The sequence below is a fragment of the Petaurus breviceps genome, unplaced genomic scaffold (genome assembly GCF_028583685.1).
Source record: "Petaurus breviceps papuanus isolate PSGF00001 unplaced genomic scaffold, PetGlider_PUasm1.0 181, whole genome shotgun sequence".
In the NCBI taxonomy this organism is placed as follows: domain Eukaryota; kingdom Metazoa; phylum Chordata; class Mammalia; order Diprotodontia; family Petauridae; genus Petaurus; species Petaurus breviceps.
The window spans coordinates 24,565,681-24,584,861 of NW_027185784.1; the positions used below are offsets into that span (position 1 = coordinate 24,565,681).

At 40.0% G+C, this 19,181-nt stretch overlaps 1 protein-coding gene across 3 annotated transcripts in view; it reads right to left on the bottom strand.

Moving 5' to 3' along the window:
- Positions 1-19,181, bottom strand: part of DENND2A (DENN domain containing 2A) — a 126,748-nt gene that overhangs the window by 14,700 nt on the left and 92,867 nt on the right. For all 3 annotated transcript variants that reach the window (XM_069087366.1, XM_069087367.1, XM_069087365.1), the window contains exons 12-13: positions 14,961-15,101; positions 13,245-13,393 (exon numbers count right to left, since the gene is read on the bottom strand). In XM_069087366.1, coding sequence (XP_068943467.1) covers positions 13,245-13,393; positions 14,961-15,101 — 290 coding nt within the window. The remainder of the gene's footprint in view (positions 1-13,244; positions 13,394-14,960; positions 15,102-19,181) is intronic.

Here is a 19,181-nt window from a genome sequence, read left to right on the forward strand (position 1 = left end):
TCTTTTTTTTTTTTTTTTAAGCAATCAGGGTTAAGTAACTTGCTCAAGGTTACACGGCCAGTTATTTCTGGGTGTGGTGCTGAGTGTCCGAGCCCGGGATTCGATCTCCAGGTCGTCCCAACACTGGAGCTGGTACTCTTACTCGCTGAGCCACCTGGCTGCCCCTAAGCAATTGGGGTTAAGTAACTTGCTCAAGGTTACACGGCCAGGTGTTTCTGGGTGGGTGCCAAGTGTCTGAGCCCGGGATTCGATCTCCAGGTCTTCTCAACACTGGAGCCGGTGCTCTTACTTGCTGTGCTACCTGGCGGTCCCTCCTTGTGTTTTTCTTATATATGTGCTTAGTACAGTGAATGGCACAAAGCAGGCGCTTAATAAATGCTGACTAACAATTGTTGATACTTGGGGACTTGTTTTCTTTCTGTTTCTTGACTGTTCCTAGAAAGGCAAAGTTGCTGAATTGCTGGTTCTGGGTAGCTGGGTTCTGGATTACTATGCTGGACTTTCTTAACGTAAACATTAATTGGAGTAGAGGAGAATCCTCCTCCTTTACATGAAAATAAAACACACTTTCAGTTTGTAGGCTCTTACCCCCTAAGGGACTACTTAGATATTAGCTACACTTACAAATAGAATACACGGTAAGGTAAAAGGATAGCCCATTTAAGGCACAAAAAATAAGATCTCTTACTGAAGGAGGAAAACTGAGCCTGAGAGAAAACAGAGAGAAATTAGACTATAGACAAGGGATTTAATACTTCCCAAAGATTTATGACTTTATTACGTCACAAATATGGACATGTTTGTTCCAGTCTCCCTCATTATACATTATACATATATAAATGAGGTAACTGACATCCGTGGAGGTTGTGAATTGTTGAAGACCACCCAGATAGTATGAGCCAGAGCCAGAGGTATGCTGGAGCTGGCTCAAAAGAGCCCATTGTTAAATTTTTAGTGTAAGCATTTACACCTCAGAAATCAGCAAACACAATAAGCCAAGGTTTGATTTGTTGTTTTGCTTATTGTGTGGATTTAGGAAATTGACAGATAAATATTACTAATGTAGATTCGCCTTAAAATGTGTTATAGGGGCGGCCAGGTAGCACAGCGAGTAAGAGCACCGGCTCCAGTGTCTCGATGACCTGGAGATCGAATCCTGGGCTCAGACACCCAGCACCACACCCAGAAATAACTGGCCGTGTAACCTTGAGCAAGTTACTTAACCCCAATTGCTTTAAAAAAAAAAAAGTGTGTTGTACACACATTTTTTTTGAGGGGTGGAGAGCTGGTTGGTAAACAATTACCAGAACATCCTTGGCCAAACTGAGCTTCAACCTCAGGTCCTGTGACTTGAAACTGAGCCCTCTTTCCATCTCATCATAACTGCATCCTCTCTCAAAGAAGATCTCTACTATCCTTTTCAGCTTAGAAATTCTATCAGGGGGGATGGATTTGTATTGAGTCAGACACATGCCCTTTCAACCTAGTCCTCACTGACAAAGGCAAGCATTTCGAAGGGTGGGGTTAGGTTTGCCCTCTCTGGGTCTGTGGTTGAAAAGAGATGACTACAAATATTAGCTGTAGACTTTTCAAATGCAGGAACTACCTTTCACTTAAAAAAAAGTTTTTTTGATAATCCTTTCAGTGTCTAGCATCAATGTAAGCTTTTATATACATGTATATAATTTTTATATGTGTGTGTGTGTACACACGGGTGTATATATATGTATACTGACATTAATTTTTAAACATTTTGAGTTCCAAATTCTCTCCCTCCTTCTCCCATTGAGAAAGCAAGCAATATCATATCAATTATAAATGTGAAAGCATGCAAAACACATTTCCATATTAGCCATTCAACACGGGTCTTTAATCAATATTTGTTGAACCAAACACTGGCAAATGTGGTATGGGACTACCTATACACAAAGCATATGGAAAGGTAGTGTGGTATGGTGGATAGAGAGTTGGTCTTTTAGTCAGAAAGACTTGGGTTCAAGTCTAACCTCTGCTACACATTGGCTATATGACCCTAGACAAGTCACTTTACTTTTTAGTACCAGAGGCAATATTTATTCTCTCATTCTTATTCTCTCCCTCTCCCTCTGTCTCTGTCTCTGAGCTAGTAATGAGGCTGGATCTGAACTCAGGTCATCCAAACTCCAGGTCTGGAGCTCCACCTAGCTGCCCCAAGGGGCAATTCTTTAAAACTTTAAGTCATGGAGAAAGCCAGTGGATCTGAATTGAACTGGCCAGGGAGGTTCTGCACCAGGAACTCCCTACCCTGAAGAATTCCAATTAAAACAAAAAGAGGCAAGACAAGTCTGGGAACCTCAGTTTGTCAGTCTTATTTCTGCGCCATCAACATGTGGCACCATTGGGGTCATTCTGTTCTTCCTTGATTGTCCTAGACAATATTCTGTTGAAGATGAAAGGAAAAAAAAAAGCCTGACATGGTAGATTCTTTCTCCCTTCTCTAGCTCCTCCACCTCCCAGAGATATTAGATTACAGTTTTCCAAATTAAATCTTGTTGAGTTATTTCCTGCCTGGATCATCTAACCTCCCCAGTTCCCAATTTTCACAAATATCTGTGTTCCTCTATACTCACTGGAGCTCTGAAATGCCTCCTTGGGCTGGACTATCGTACATTTAATTAACACCGTGGTGTGCCTTTCCAACTGAATGATTGCTTCAGAGATGAGAAGGATACCAGGCCTAATAAGACCAATTCGTATTTTGTTCTTCTCAAAGACCATCCTTGACAAGATATATTCAAGTTGTTACCTGAATACTTTCTCTTTACTGGGATGGGAGGAGACAGCACAATTAAGTCAGACCTTTCATGAAGGGAAATTCAACCAATCAACATAGCATTCAACAAATAGCTATTATGTGCCTTCTCTGTAGTTCTGAATATATAGGCATGAAAAACTTATAAGCACTTACAAGTGGGTGCTCAAAGAACTTAGGGTCTGCTGTGGGGAGAAGAGTACATGGATAAATAAGACACCAAGAGAGTTACAAAAAGGCAGAGAGGGGAAAAAGTTTGGACAAAGCATGAGTGAATTGGGGAAAGAAAGATCACTTTCATTTGGGAGGAGTGGGGAAATCACGGAAGGCTTAGGCAGAGGACATCTGAGTTGAACCGGGATGGATGGAAGGAAGGAAGGAAGGAAGATCAAAATATAGATATTTAGGGGATGGAGGAGTCCACTAGGACCTTTCCTTGACCAGTAGGTTCAAGGAAATGTATAAATACAAAAAAAAAAAAAATAGAATCAAAGTGATGGGTGAGTAGTCCATTTTGACAGGAATTTGAAGTGGAAGAACATGAGAAGAGGTTATAAAGATAATCAGGAACCAGGTCATAGGATTCACTGAACATTAGGATAATGAATTTATACTTTATTCACTAAGCAAGTGGGAGCCACTGAAGGTTAGAGAGCAGAAAATGACATAATTAAAAAAGCCAAACAAACCTCAATGCATTAGGAAGATTACTCAGGCATGGGAACTGTATGAGAGAAAACAGACTTGGGGCAGAAAGAAGAGCAGGCTAACTAACTGACTAACGCCGTCTAGATAAGAATAAACGAGGGAGAAACATCAGGAATTGAGTCAAAGGGCTTAGAAATGAGGTGATTTCTACACAAAACTTTTCAAATAACCTCATCCTCCCAGAAAACAATACTCTTTCTCTCACAAAACATTTAGAGTAGGAAAAAATCAGAGGCTGGAGAAAGACATTCTTTTTCCAAATCTCTGTACCCTTGGTCACATAAGTCATTTCCTCATTGTTTCCTCAATATAGAGACTCATCTTCACTAGTAGAAAAGTCATAAAATATAGATTTATAGAATTCCTGGGATGTTTAACCTTAGAAATTATCCTTTCAACCCCTTCATTGAAAAAAAAAAGTTACATGTTGAATTTATTATATATGTAGCCTTTAAAAAACCTTAAGGACCCTCATTTTAACTCCCACTTGAACTGATTAGTCAGGGCCTCCTGGAGGGCTGGTGGCTTGTGTACATATCCCCTCCAGGGTTCAAGGGTGCAGTGAAAATATAGGCAGTGCAATGAGGGGTCAGTGGAATGTTTCTCTAATGCTATCAGCTCACAACCCCAGACTAGTGTGTCTGCCCCAATATTATTATCACCAGTGATTATTGTTTCAGTTTTATTTAACCAATTAACACCAATTAGCTTAAACTTTTTTATTTTACATACAAGGAGGCCAAGAAATAAGTGGCCACTTAAGGTCAAATTAAAAGCCAGGTCTTCACATCTCAAACTTTACTAGGAAGCAGACTTTTCCCCCCCAAACTTTCAAGGAAAGAAAAAAAACAGTAGTGGCGGGGGAGAGGCAGCCTGTTGTTACAGGACATGAATTTCCAAATTTGGTTTAGATTTACATTATAATCACTGAAGGTCTGCAAGAGAGTTTCATAGGATGATACTCTAGAAAGGTCCAATGAGGAAGCTGAACATTTCTGGCTCCAGCACTCTTAGAAAAGAAAGAAACCCTGTTGGCCAGCAGCAGGGACAAGAGCCCAAGTTCAAGCCCAAGCCCAAGGGCAAGTAGGGCAATGGAATGGTCAGTCCTCCACTGTGGGTCAGACTAACTAGTGCTGTCCTGTGTCTTCTTTCCTTTCAAGTGATATTAAAGTTCAAATGTGCATGAACAGGAAGATAAAAATTGTGCTTCTGTGGATTCCAGAAAGGTTTTCGTAAAAATACTAGGTGAAGGAAGAGAAAAGAAAGCAGCTAGGATGGAAATACGTGCATTTCTTAAGCTGCCACTGGTTCTAATGAGAATTCCTTCCCTGACTTCTAAGGGCCAAGAGAGCCTTTCCATTCAGGAGCCTGGCTTGAGGGGGAGGAGCTTTATGTCTAGGAATGATGATTAGTCTTCTTGGGATATACAAAGTTGGACACAGATTTTAGAAGTGGAGAAGGATGACACCTCTCCCCACCTCCTCATGCTAGGTTCTACCTAGTTTCATATTGCTTTTACTAGACTGGAAAGGAGGTCAGGGGGATGGGGAGGCAGGATCTCTTGAAGGCTAGGAGTGTACTCACAGCTGGCTTTAATTAAGGTGGGGGTGGTGGGACAATCACCAATTCTGGCAGCTGTGCTTGGCTTGTAGAATGGGGGGAGGGGAATGGTAGTTTGTGCAGGGGAAGGATACAGAATGGAATCTGACCATTGGTTGATAGAAAAGCAAAGGAAGAGATTGCAAAAATAAATTTGGACGTTTGGTGGGTGGGGATGAGTTCTGCAGGATGCAACGCTGATCCAGCAATGTCAGACTCCAGCTCATAGGTTCCTAATGGCCATTTGGAGTAGGCCTCCTCTGTTAGGATTGTGGAATGTCCCCAGTAATCTATTCCCTGCTCCCAAACTAGGAACTATTATGCTAAACCTGCTCCTAATTTGTCGTAAATAAGACAAGTCATACCACATCTGGAGTATTGTGTTCACTTCTGGGCACCACATTTTTAGGGAGGATATTAACAAAATAAAGCATGTCCAGATTATGGATTTAGAGCTGGAAGTAGCCTTAGAGTTCATCTACTCCAAACTCTTCATTATGTAAATGAGGAAACTGAGATGCAGAGAAATTAAGTGATTTGGCCAGGTTTATACAAGGAGTAAATGGCAGAGATGGGATTTGAACTCAGGACCTCTGGGATATGAACCCAGATCCTCTCAGTCCATGGCTATTGTTCTTTCCACTGTACCATGTGACCTCTTATGATGAAGGTGACCAGGATGGTAGGAGGAAAGGAAACCATTGAAGATGTTTAGTCCAGAGAAGAAAAAAAAATTACTCTCTTTGACTAATGGAAGGACTGTCATAGAGAAGACTGATTCTTCTTGGGCCTAAAGGGCAGAAGAACCAGGTGGCAGCTGCATAGACAAAGATTTTAATTTGATAGGAAGGAGATTTTCTTAGCAGTCAGAGCCATCCATCGTGGAACTGGGACATCCTGGTAGGCAGGTCTTCCTGGCAAGGATAAACACTATTCTTGGTTGTCTGGAGAATTCTCCAACAGGGATAGGTTGATCTAAATGATCTCTGAAGACCCTTCCAACTTGGAGACTTCATGGTTTTATGAATCTCTGATAAAAATTTTGGTTATAGAAAAACTTCAGAGGTCTACTGGGCATAGGAAAAGTAGAAGCTTTTTTTAAGACTACAGACTCCTTGGGGGTAGGGTCTGTCAGTCTTAATCTTTGTATCCCTTGCGCTTCACCCAGTCTGTTGTATACATTAGGTGCTCTATTTATGTTTGCCAGATTGAGTGTTTCTGTCTGTTGTAAAAGCCCCAGTGGTTGCTAAGGTGATTTAATTGACTCTCTTCAGAATTCATTAAAATGGTACTCTCACACTAGTAGTAAGCTCCAGAAAAGGGTGATGAAATAGCTGAAAGGGTCTGATTGTCACACTGACAATCAGATGTGTGTTTGTGTATGTGTGTGCACATGTGTGTGTGTGGGGGGTGATATGTATGTGGCCACCATGTTTTCTTTATGGCAGTTTTCAATCATAAGGAAAGACAATGTAGAGTAGTAGAAAAGGTATTAGACTTAGTGTTCAAAGATCTGGTCTCTAATACTGACTGCCCCAATCAACTGCATAACCATGGATAAATCACTGTACCTTGTTGGGGTTTCCATTTCCTCATTTATAAAATGACTTGATTGAAGGAGGTATCTTGAAGATCTGTTCTAGATCTAACAAAGTCTACATAAAAGAGAAGCCAGCGTGGGCAACAGGAGTTTTCTATTTAAAACATTAAAAGAATGAAGAGATGCTGTAGGAAGTCGCCTTTATAACTCACTGAGAAGTGCTCATTTTGATGATAATAATAATTTTATATTTATATACTGCTTTCCAGTTTGCAAAGTTCATCCCTTATAATAATTTTGGAAGTAAGACAAAGCATTATTATTTCCATTTTACAGATGAAGATACTGAAGCTCAGAGAGTATATAATTTGTCTGGTGTAATTTGGCTAGCAAGTGGTAGAACCAAGACTAAAACTCAGGTCTTCTGATCCTGTCAGGTGATCTTTCCACTATACCATTAAATAAAAAAGTCTTCGGGAGGTTCTGGAGCACTTTAAGCAAGTTTGTAAGATTAGGGAAAGCACTTCCAAAGATAAAGTTTTCACAATGCAGATGACGCATAACCACCAAAATGGAAAAAGTGAAGCATAACTGAGGAAGAAATCTAACCCGAAGAAAAAATGTGAAATAGCAATGGATGAAAAATAAAGGTTAGTGTGAAAAGGCATCAGTCTGTATGTACATGCAGAATTTCTTTAAATCTTGCTTCAAATGGTATGTTATCTTAAAATACTTCAATACTTCAGTTGAACTAGTTGATCTATGAAGTCTCTTCTAGCTCTAAATTCTATGAAACTAAGCATGGGCATGAAGGCCTGAATCCAGAGTAAGGTCATCACTCCTGATTCTCTATATTATAGCTTATATTTACATATTGCTTTATTTACTTAAATGAATGTAACAAAATTATTTAAAAGTGAGAGATGCATACTTGTCTAGATAATGTATGTTAATCTCTGAGTTGCTGAATCATCCTTGTTTGAGAATATGCAAACTATAGACGCTGTATTCTAAAATCCAAAGCAACATCAACTACCCCATAGCAGTTACTAATATTACAAACATGGTGCCTCCAATAAACTAATCTGCCTAGAGAGGGTATACCATGCAAACATCATGGGGAATTATAAATTCTAAGGATATAGTAGTTACATTTGAAGAATTTATAAGATAAAAGAGAAAATAATTTATAATAAGTCAATAGAACACAAAAATTTATGCCCACAAAGAGGGATGTATTTACTTGCTAATGCACAGCTGTACAAATATGCCATGTAAATATGTTATGGATAAGATAAAATTCCAGTAATTCTCAAGATTGGCTACCTAATCTTGACACTAGTCAGTGCTCTGAATTTAGATTTGATAAATGCTTTTTAATGTTTCATGGGGTAGTAGCCTCATGGAATGTTACACTCAGAAGGGACCTAAGAGATCACCTAAAAAGATAAAAGGAAAATAATTGCTTTATCCTGACCTACATTTTTCTTTTATGGTAAATGTAAACAGGTGTGTTTGCTTCCTTCCCTGGATGTGGGTTTGACTTTTGTTGCAGGTTTGATCAAAGGTTTGAGGGTTGGGGAGCGGCAGGGATGTAAGGAGAGAGAATAAACTTCATAAACTTTTATACTTTTGATTTATCAGCAGGGAGAATGGGGATAGCAGTATTATGGGAATATTTATTTGGGTTGCTATGACAACAGCAGGGTCTGTCACCCCCGCCCCCAACATTCTTTCCTTTCTATTTGCCAAATTTTGACTTGACAGGACTTTAAGAAAACACTCAATATCCATTCTAAAGATGAAACAGAATCGAGCAGTTACTTTATGCTTGTTAGATCTGGCTTTTTGGCTCAACTAAAAAAACCTCTCCTACTCAGAGTATGTGGTGCGATTCCCTGGTATTTCCTCTTGCAATGGGTTAATAATTCAGTAGCAGTGACCATGAAGAGAAGACTATAGATGTTTATATTATGGCTAGCAAACCTACGTGGGCTAATAGTGTTTGTCATGAGGCAAGAACAATTAGCCAATTCATAGATTGACGTTCTGTTTAGCATTCTAACCCGAAAGTTGTTTTTATTGTTGTTTTTGTTGAACTTGGGGCATCTGTTAGGTCACAGTCATTAGCAAATAAAAGTATGTTTGCTCTTCACAACCCTTACATTTCATGACAACTGTCCTGAGCTCAGCAACTCAGGTGGGACGCAAACTTTCTCCCTTAAACAATTAGCCCTTGGTGAGGGACATCAGCCTATATCTAGGTCTTGGTTACCGAAATGCATGGTTGTGCCTAAGCCTTTGTCCTTAAACAGGGATTCTTAATTTGGGGGTCTGTGAACTATGGATAGATACTTGGATGGGAAAAAATTTACATCCTTTGTAATCTTATGTATTTTATTCTATGCATTTAAAAACAGCAATCTGAAAAGTATTCCATGGGCTTCTCCAGACTGCTTCAAAAAAGGTTCAGATTAGGGGTGGCTAGGTGGCACAGTGAATAGAGCCCTGGCCCTGGAGTCAGGAGGACCTGAGTTCAAATCCAGCCTCAGACACTTAACACAAAAACTAGCCACGTGACTTTGGGCAAGTCACTTAGCCCCAACTGCCCTCCAAAAAAAAAAAAAAGCAAAAAAGAGGTTCAAGATGTCAATGTTGTTCAGGAAGAAGCATTCTGGACTGGAAATAAAGAAAACCTGACTTCTGGTTCTTACTATTTCTTACTATGTTACTGATTTTCGTGTGACCTTGAACAAGTTATATTGTTATATGCTAAAAATTAAGACCTGGAAGAACATATCTCTCTATCTAGTGCTTTATATTGAATTTCTGAGCAGCCCTCAGCAATTAAGAAAGTTAATCATTATTCCTAATTACCTGACAACAAAATTCTTCTATGTAATTAATTTTTCACTACCCATTAGTAACCTCTCTCCTTCTGTGCAGGGACAAATGACACTGGGTATATGATGATTTGGTAATATGAGAACCAGAGATGTGGGGGCTCGATTCTCTTCTCAGATCTCACAAAGGTTCATGGGATTTTAAATATCAGCTAGTTCCACTGAAGTAGTGAAATACAGATGTCCAATATACTCATTTTATTGATGAGGAAATAGACACAGAGAGGTAATGAGATTTGCCAAAACCACACAGGTAGTGGCAAAGTTGGATTTGAACCCTGTCTGATACCACATTTAGTGCCCTATTATGCCATATGGTGTCTTTATGGGCAATGTTGTATGTTCCCCCCTCCCCCCCCAGGAAATGGTGGTTGGTCTCTTTTTTTTGCTTTTTGGAGGGCAATTGGGGTTAAGTGACTTGCCCAAGGTCACATGGCTAGTTTTTGTGTTAAGTGTCTGATGCTGGATTTGAACTCAGGTCCTCCTGACTCCAGGGCCGGTCTCTACTCACTATGCCATCTAGCTGCCCTGGTGGTTGGTCTCTTGATTTCTGCTTACTCATCATCTCTCTTCATACCTATCAACTTTCTGATCCTGTTCATCTTTCCTAGGTTGTACTTTCCCCAGTCCAACTCTAGAAAAGGATCCCAAAGTGGGAGAGCAAAAAAAAAAAAAAAAGGAACTCAGAGATCATCTAATTCAGGGGTTCTTTACCAGGGATCCAGACGGAGAGCAGGGAACTTGTATATATATATATATATAAAGAAATTACATCATTATATTCACTAATTTCTAACTGAAATTTAGCATTTCTTTCAGTTATGAATTAAAAATTTTTTTTTTTTGAGAAAGAGGTTCATCAGTTTCAGTAGAATGCTGATGGGATCCATGACACAAAAAGGTGAAGAACCACTAACCCAGTACAATCCAAAGAAACTAAGGCCCAAAGACATAGTCATATAGGAAGAGACAAGATTAGGACTTTTGACTACATTGTTGTTGTTGCTGTTCAGCCATATCTGACTCTTGGTGACCCCACTGTGGCAAAGATACTGGAGTGGTTTGCCATTTCCTTCTCTGGTTCATTTTACAGATGAGGAAACTGAGGCAAAGAGGGTTAAGTGACTTGCCCAGGGTTACACAGCGCACGATGGCACCACCTAGCTGCCCCTCTGACTTCATATCCAGAACTTTTTCAGCTATAGTGCTTTTCTCTTCTAGTACAATGGCTTTCCATCTTTCATCCCACAACTGACACCTCTACATCCTACCCGCCAGGAGATCAATAACTAGGTTTGCTAGAGTTATCTTTGATATCATGCCTTGGTCTCTAAAGTCTTATGATTCTATCCCCTCCAAACCCATGGCTGTATAGCAACTTGACTAAAAGTCACCAAAATGGGGAAGTTGGGAGGGAGCAGGAATTAAAAAATTAGACATAAACCAGAGGGTGTTACTAGATTGCTGAGGAATCGATTTTGGTCACTGAAGTGTCATTCCTTATCTCTGGCTTGGAGAACTCTCTTGTTTGAATTCCCCAGTGCCCAGGGAACTGGAGAGCTGCCCAGCTGCCAGGCTCCAACTTAAAGGGACAGAGCATCTTTCCTTAATTTGCCAAAGACAACATTAAAAAATAATCAATAACAGTGTAACAAATAGCCAATTAAAAAAATTTCAAGCTAGGATATGACAAAAGAGTGAATCATTTACATATAAAAGTGTGTGTGTGTGTGTTGAACAACACTAGGGTAACCAGACCTGCAATTGGAAGGACAATTGCAAATGTTGACTTTCTGTCTCTCCCCACAACATGTCCCCAACAAATGTTCCCTTACTGTCATTTTCCATCTTATGTCCTGTGCAGACTGACATGGCTGACTGAGTGGTAGGAAGGGGTCAAAAGACCTCACCAGATAGCCATAGTCCATGACCCCAAAAAGTCTATGAACCCTTGACATAAAGGATCAGTATTAGTGTTGGTCAGAAGGAAACTGAGTGGGAGTCAAGAAAACTTGGTTTCAAATCTGGGCAAGTCAACTTACAGCTCAGTGGGACTCAAGAAACATCCTGGAATTCATATAGAAAGGCAGAGACTCTTGCTGGTGTGCTCTAATTGGAGGAAATCATAAATCATGGCATCATACATTTATTGTTGGAAGGGACTTTAAAGTCCATTAAGTTCAAATTCCTTATTTTGTAGATGAGGGCACTGAGACACAGACAAGTTAAAATAATTTAGCCAGTGTCATAGCTAGTGTATGAATCAGGATTTGAACTCAGGTCTTCTTGACTACAAGCCCAACATTCTATCCACTATGTTATCTAACTATCTCCTTTCACTTTCCACCCTTATTCAATATAAGCCATATGTACTTGCTAAAGCACAGTTCTTAGATTCTTTTTTTATATGGAACACTTGAGTTTCTCAGGTCTCTTAATTTAACCTACCTCTGGCTACACCCAATCCAGTTTGCTTTTTCCAATTCTTCTAGCCCAACTCAACTCTCTCCAGACTTCTTTTTTGACTTTCTTGACAGCTTCCTTGCCCTTCTTCTTCCCCTGTCCAACTCTCCAGCTCTCTTTTATGCCTCGACTTTTTCTATTAGAATATAAGCTCCCTAAGGGCAGGAAGAGTCTTGTTGACTTTTCTGGTTTCCTTCAAGTCCTGGCTAAAATCCCACTTTTTATAGGAAGACTTCCAATCTCTCTTCATTCTAGTGCAGTACCTCTATTGATTATTTCCTATTCATCCTTTATCTATCTTGTTAGTAGTTTGCACGTTGTATCCCTTGTTGGATTGTGAATTCCTCAAGCACAGGAATTGTCTCTTGACTTTTTTTGTATCTCTAGTAGTGCCTGGCATATAGTAGATACTTAATAAATGCTGTATCTATCCATCCATCCATCTATTTATCTGTCTTTCTATGTCTATTTCTCTCTCCATCCAACCACATTTTCCAGGCTAGACATTGCCCCTACCTTCTTGCCTGCATTCCCTAGCCTAAAATCCCTACTCTGAATCCTGCTAGTTACATCTCTCCCTTCCCACAAGTTATGGATCCAAGAGTCATCAGGATTGCTCCCTGTAAGATGATTATGATTTTGGTCATTTTAGTCAATACCTACATTAGGTTCTCTGTCAAAGGTAAAAAGATATATTTAAAAATTCTAGTATTTGAAAACTATAAATATTATTTCCTTCCAGGAATTGTGGACTGACTCGGTTTCACAGTGGTTTTTTCCCAGCTCTGCTTTGACTTGTGGAATCTTAGCAGCAGGACCAGGATCAGTACCGAGGAACCTGGATGTCTAGTCTAGTCCAATGAGCCTTCTCCTCTCTAACCCTGTCTCCCCTGCACTCTCTTTTCTATGCTGTCCATAACACACATGCCTCTTTCTTTTACCTTCTTTATGTTCCCTTTCTTTTCTAATCTTTTTCTTTTTCCTTCCTTTTCTTATTCATTCTCTTTTCCTTTTTCTCTGTTCATAAAGTGGGATCTTAGGGTGACCATTTTGTTTTTAGGCTCATTTTTTTTTCTTGAGGGGATAGAGGAGCCAGGAAGGGCACTTGGTTGGACAGTAGTCAGGTGCTATTCATTTGTTAAGGCTGTGATTGCAAAAGTGCTTCATAAACCTTAAATATTATATGAGTGATTATCACCACCACAAAGTAGAATATAAGATAAAAGGGTGACATGTGTACCTGAGTTTATCTGCAATAAAGATGACCCTCCTCTCCAGCAGTAGGGAAGCAAAGACGCAGACCAGGTGCCTGATGCTGAGAGATGAGAAGAGAGACTCAAAATCGACGTGCTCAAGCCTGGAATCGAGGGGCCGACACAGTTCAATTACCTGCCAGAGGAATGAGGTCAATGGTGAGGGCTCCACTTGGCACAGGACTTAGCAGAGGAGGAAACCAAGGTCCATAGGGGAACCATGACTTACCCAAGGGCATACTGCTAATTTACAGCGAAGTTGAAACTGGAACCCAAGACTTTCAGAACCATGAGATGTCAAGGAAAGGAGCACAAGGGCATCAAGGAGATAGCATAGTGTAGTGGAAAAGAATGTGTGTTGGAAATATGAACACCTGGGTTCAGGTCTGGCTAATTAGCCATAAGACTTTGGGTATCTATAAAAAATGGGGTTTACTGGATGACCTCTAAGGACCTACCTATCTAGCTCAATCCATCTCTGAATTCTGTAATTACTCATATCTTCATTGCTCAGGGATACAGCTTGTGTCAGAACATTAGTTTAAATAAAGGACCAATGACTGCTGAGGCTGGAGTTAGAAAGGTGCCCCCTTCCCCACAAAAAATAACGCTGGCAAGAAAATTGCCATGTACATCTATACTCCTCCCTCCCAAGGTTTTATATCAGGAGGGTAATTCTAGATGGGAGAGATTAGATTCTCTATTTCTGCTTTTATTTTTCTTTATATGACCAGAGCTTAGCACATAGTAAGTTTCCCAGTCTCGAATCATCTTGGACTTCCCCACTATCTCTCACCCCCCACAGCCAATCTGCTCCCAAGGCCTGTCAATTTCACCTTTTCAACATCTCTCGAATAAGCCTCTGACACTGCCACCATTTTGGTATAGGCTTTGATCATAGTAGCAGTCTGCTGGTATGTCTGCCTGCCTGAAGTCTCTCCCCATCCCACTCCATCCTCCATTCAGCCACTAATGTGATTTTCCCTAAAATGCAGGTCTGATCATGTCCCCCCCTCCTCTCAATAAACTCCAGTGGCTCCCTATCACCTGTATGATCAAATACAAAAAGCTCTGGCATTCAAAGTCCCTCATAATCTAGCCCCCTCCTCCTTTTCCAGTTTTCTTACTCCTTATTCCCTCACAGGAAGAGTACTCTGACCCTGTCACTCTGGCCTCCTGGCTAGTCCACTAACAACACCATTTTATCTCTAGGCTCCCAGCATTCTCTATGGCTGTCCCCCATACCTGGAACACTCTCCTTCCTGTGCTCCAACTACTGACTTCCAACTAAAATCCCACCTTCTCTAGTAAGCCTTCCCCAACCCGTCCGGATTTCAGGGTCTTCCCTCTATTAATCATTTCCTATTCATCCTGTACTCAGCTTGTCTGTACATATTTGTTTACATTAGTAGATTATGTAATTAGATTACATTAGATTGTGAGCTCCTTAAGGGCAGGGACTCTCTTTTGCCTCTTTTTGTATCCCCAGCTCTTAGCACAGTGCCTGGCACAAAGCTGGTGCTTAATAAATGTTTACTGATTGACTGAATGAGTGATGAGTAAGAGTGTCTTACACCAGCCTTGGGAATCCAATGAGAGAAAGACTTGAATTTTCTGCCTACTGATCGTTAGTCCTCATCTGACTGTTTCTGGCAGCCGGGGCCTCCCCTCTTTCCAAGAACTAGAGGAGTCCAGTCACTCACTTCAGTTCCAGAGCCTGGCAAGAAGTTCTTGACAGTGATGGTTTTGCCCAAAGCTGGGAAAGGGGCTTCCATGACGCTTCGCATGAGTGGCTGCACCAGGGCAGGGGAGATGCCCCGACGTTTTTCTACCTCATCCAAAATCTGTAAGGAAGAAAAATCAAGCACAACTGTTAGGAAGGGTAGAGGACAGAAATGCTAGGAGGCAGAGTCATAACCAGAGAAGGATGACGAGTTCATCCTCATTTCAGCCATTCTCTGCCCTGATGTCCCTAAACATCATGGCCTATGACCAGCTTCCAGTCTGGACTCTCTAGGGAACTAGCCGATACCTCTCCCAAAGTGACTGTAGCTAATTGACTGGGGGGTGGGGTAGATTTTATTCTTCTCCCCTCCCATCAGCTGAATTTGCTCTATTTACAAGAATTTCTAATTATAGCTTTGCAAAGGTGCCAACCACATCCTACCTTGATCAAGCAGGTTATATGGTACTAGATGAGTTCCACTGTGTAACCCTCATCAAGCCAAGCACCTAATATGGTCTTTGGTCCCTACTTGATATTCCAAGAGCTTCCATTCAATACATGTTAATTAAGCACTTACTAAAGCCCCAAATTTCGTCTCTAAATTGCAACTTAGAAGCAGCACAAATCCCTGGGCCTACCAATATAAATAAATAGACATATTCTATATGACACATAGAATATACATATAGTATATATAGAATGCATGTATTCCATATTCTATATATCTTAAAGAATACAGAATACTGGGGCAGCTAGGTGGCGCAGTGAATAGAGCACTGGCCATGGAGTCAGGAGGACCTGAGTTCAAATTTGGCTTCGGACACTTAACACACACACACACACACACACAACTAGCTGTGTGACCTTGGCAAGTCACTTAACTCCAATTGCCCTACCCCCCTCCAAAAAGCAAAAAAAAAAAATACAGAATACATACTATGTATACTAAATAATACAAAATAGAATATATACTATGTATGTATTCCACACATCTATATGATATATATTCTGAAGTCTATATAAGATGATATACTAAGTATATATTCTATATCTAGAATATATACACATACATAGTATACATTCTAGATACAGATTATATATTCTATATATCATTTGGAATATGGACTCCCTCTCTCTCTATATATATTATGGAATACAAAGTGTCTATTCTATATTCTGTATATATCATCTAGAATATACACATCTTTTGTATAAATATTGTATATATAACTATATTTTAAATACGTAAATATCTAATTGAATTAAATTTTACACTGTTCAAAATGAGCTGTGGTAAATTCAATACTAATTTTTAAAAACCACTTAAAATTTTTAAATCACCTAAAAGTTGAACCAGAAAGGTTCAGACTGCCTTGCCCTATGTCATCACCTGGCTGGTGCTTATCTTTATGTTACAATCATTCTTCAAGCTGTTACTGGATGGTGGCCATGTACTTTGTTGTACCAGCCTTTAGGAAGTTACTGAATTATTCTTCCTAAACTTCTGCAGGCTGTAAAATGGGTGTTTCCCAAGAATGATTCAGCATGACTCCTCCTCTCTCTAGGTATGGTGTTGAAGAACAGAGCTCAGGTGTGAATTATAGGCCACATCTGATATCTGACTCGTTTGGTCCTAAACTGGAGCTCTCTCAGTTTTAATGACCAAGCCTGGAACAAACAGAAACTTTCTGACTAGTAGCATTGTCTTCATTTGTAAACAAATCCATATGAAAGAAAGGACATCCTATGGGAGGTGCAGAAATGAACAAGTTTTTGTTATTGGTGGTAAGTTACAAGCATTAAAATATTAAGAAATGTGTGTCCTCCCCTTCCTCCTATCTCCCTCATTTCCATATCCAAGCATCTACTTTGGGGCCAGTCAATTCTACCCTACATAATAACTCATTGTCACTGCTCTAGGCCAGGCCCTCATCACCTCTCACCTGAACTACTGAAATAGCTTCAAACTTCTCCTCTCTCCAATCCGTCCTCCACACAGCTGCTCAAGCACAGTTCTGACCACGTCACTCCCCTGTTCAAAATGCTCTAATGGCTCTCTAGTACTTCTAGGATAAAAGACAAACTCCTTTCTTTAGTATTTCAAGTCCTTCCTAATGTGGCTCCAATCTGTCCTTCCAGCTGCATTACACATTACTTCCCTTTCTGTACTCTTATGTTCTAGCCATACCCTGGTCTATTGAGTATTCATCTTACCCTGCATGGCACTACCCCCATGCCTGGAATGCTCTCCCTCTGTATCTCTGCCTCTCAGAACCCCTAGCTCCAGAATTGTAAATTATTTGTAACTAATCATATGAAAGAATACTCCAAATCACTAATAATGAGAGAAATGAAAATTAAAATGACCCTCATGTTTCATACCCTGAAAACTGACAAAGATGACACAAGATGGGAACAGTCAACGTTGAAAATAGGCCTACTAGTACATTGTTAGTGACTGTGAATTAATTAAAAAATTGCATTTTGGAAAGCAATTTTGCATTATGCAAATAAAGGAATTAAAATGTTCATACCTACTGACCCAGAGATTCTACTGTTAGGCTTATATCCTAAGGAGGCCATTGATAAGAAGAAAGTACCCTTAACAAGATATTTATAGTGGAACCCCTAGCTCCTTTCATAGCTCAGCTCAATTGCCATTTCCTCCATGAAACCTTTCCTGATCCTTCCATCTGTTCATCCTTCTCCCACCCCTACTACCATTAATTTGTATATATTTTTAGTTTACTTATTGAGTTACCTATTATTTCCAAGGGGAAAACGCAAGCTCAAGAGCATAGATTATTTTGGTTTTATCTTTGTATTCCCAGGACCCAACACAGTGCCTGGCACTTATTGTTTAATAAGTGCGTATTCCTTTCTTCCTTCCTACACACAGTTTTGTTATTGTCTTTTGATAAAGTTCTTTTCTTTTTTTAATCAATGGGTGTTGGTTTGCATATGCCTACTTAGAATTGAAAATAATGAACTAAAGGCCATGGGTTTTACTATAACCAAAAAGGATTATTCTCCAGTATGAGTTGGACTGGTGGCTGCTGAGGTTACTTCCAACTCTTAATTTCTCCAAGTGTCCCCTAAAATCGCCCCTGGCCTCTAGGCAGAGTTTGTACCCTTCATGTAAAATGTCAGCACTGTGGGAAGGAAAAACAGTGGAAGAAGGGAGAGGGGGAGCAAGGGCACAGGTGTGGCCATCCATGCAGAGAGAACATGTCTGGCTCCAGGCAGGCTGTTTTCAACCAGTGCAGTTAATCAGGAAAGGTAATGAATTTGAGGGAGAGTGGCCCAGCATAGGATTCTGCTGATACAAAGTTACAGAAAGTGGAGGGAGAAGAGAGCAGTGGGGCACAGGTAGGAGCAGTAGGGCTGAGACCCCAAGAGTCTGCTATTCTTTGTACACATCAGTAAGCTCTACGTTCCACCTGAGGTGCTTCTTCTGTGAGAGGCTGGGCTCCTGGAAACTGAGGGGGTGCTCATTAGCTGAGGACTGAACAAGTTATGGTTTATGAAGGCCATGGGCTACTCTTCTGCTGTAAGAAATGATGACAAGGGGATCTTCAGAGAAACTTGGGAAGACCTGTGTGAACTGATGCAGAGTGAAGTGAGCACAGCTAGTTCAGGGCTTCATTGCATTTGCCTATACTTTTATGATAGTCTTCTAATTAATTCTTTCTGCTTTACAAAGCTCTCTTTCCCCTACAAAGCTGCTAAATTAGTATTCCTTAGACACAAACTTGACCGTGGCATTCTCCTGATCAAAAATTTCCAATGGCTCTAGAATATTGACTCTGGAATAAAATATATTATGTAATTTATATATATATATATAAATACTATTATTGATATATAAAATATATAAATAAAATATACATAATATACTATCACACACACAACTGTATATATACATTATATGCACATGTGTATGTATATATACACGTATATATACTTACACATATACACATGTATGTGTGTGCATGCATGCATGTAAATTCTTGGCTGGATTTTCATCCAAAATCGGAATACAACTAAAAAATTGAGCCATTTATTTTATCTACCTCACAGGGGTCTTGTGTGATCTCTCCTAAGACTTTCAGTGACAACTTAACAAATCATCTGAATTTATTTTACTGACTCTTAGGAAGTCTTTACATTTAAACCACAACCTTCCTTCCTGTGTCTG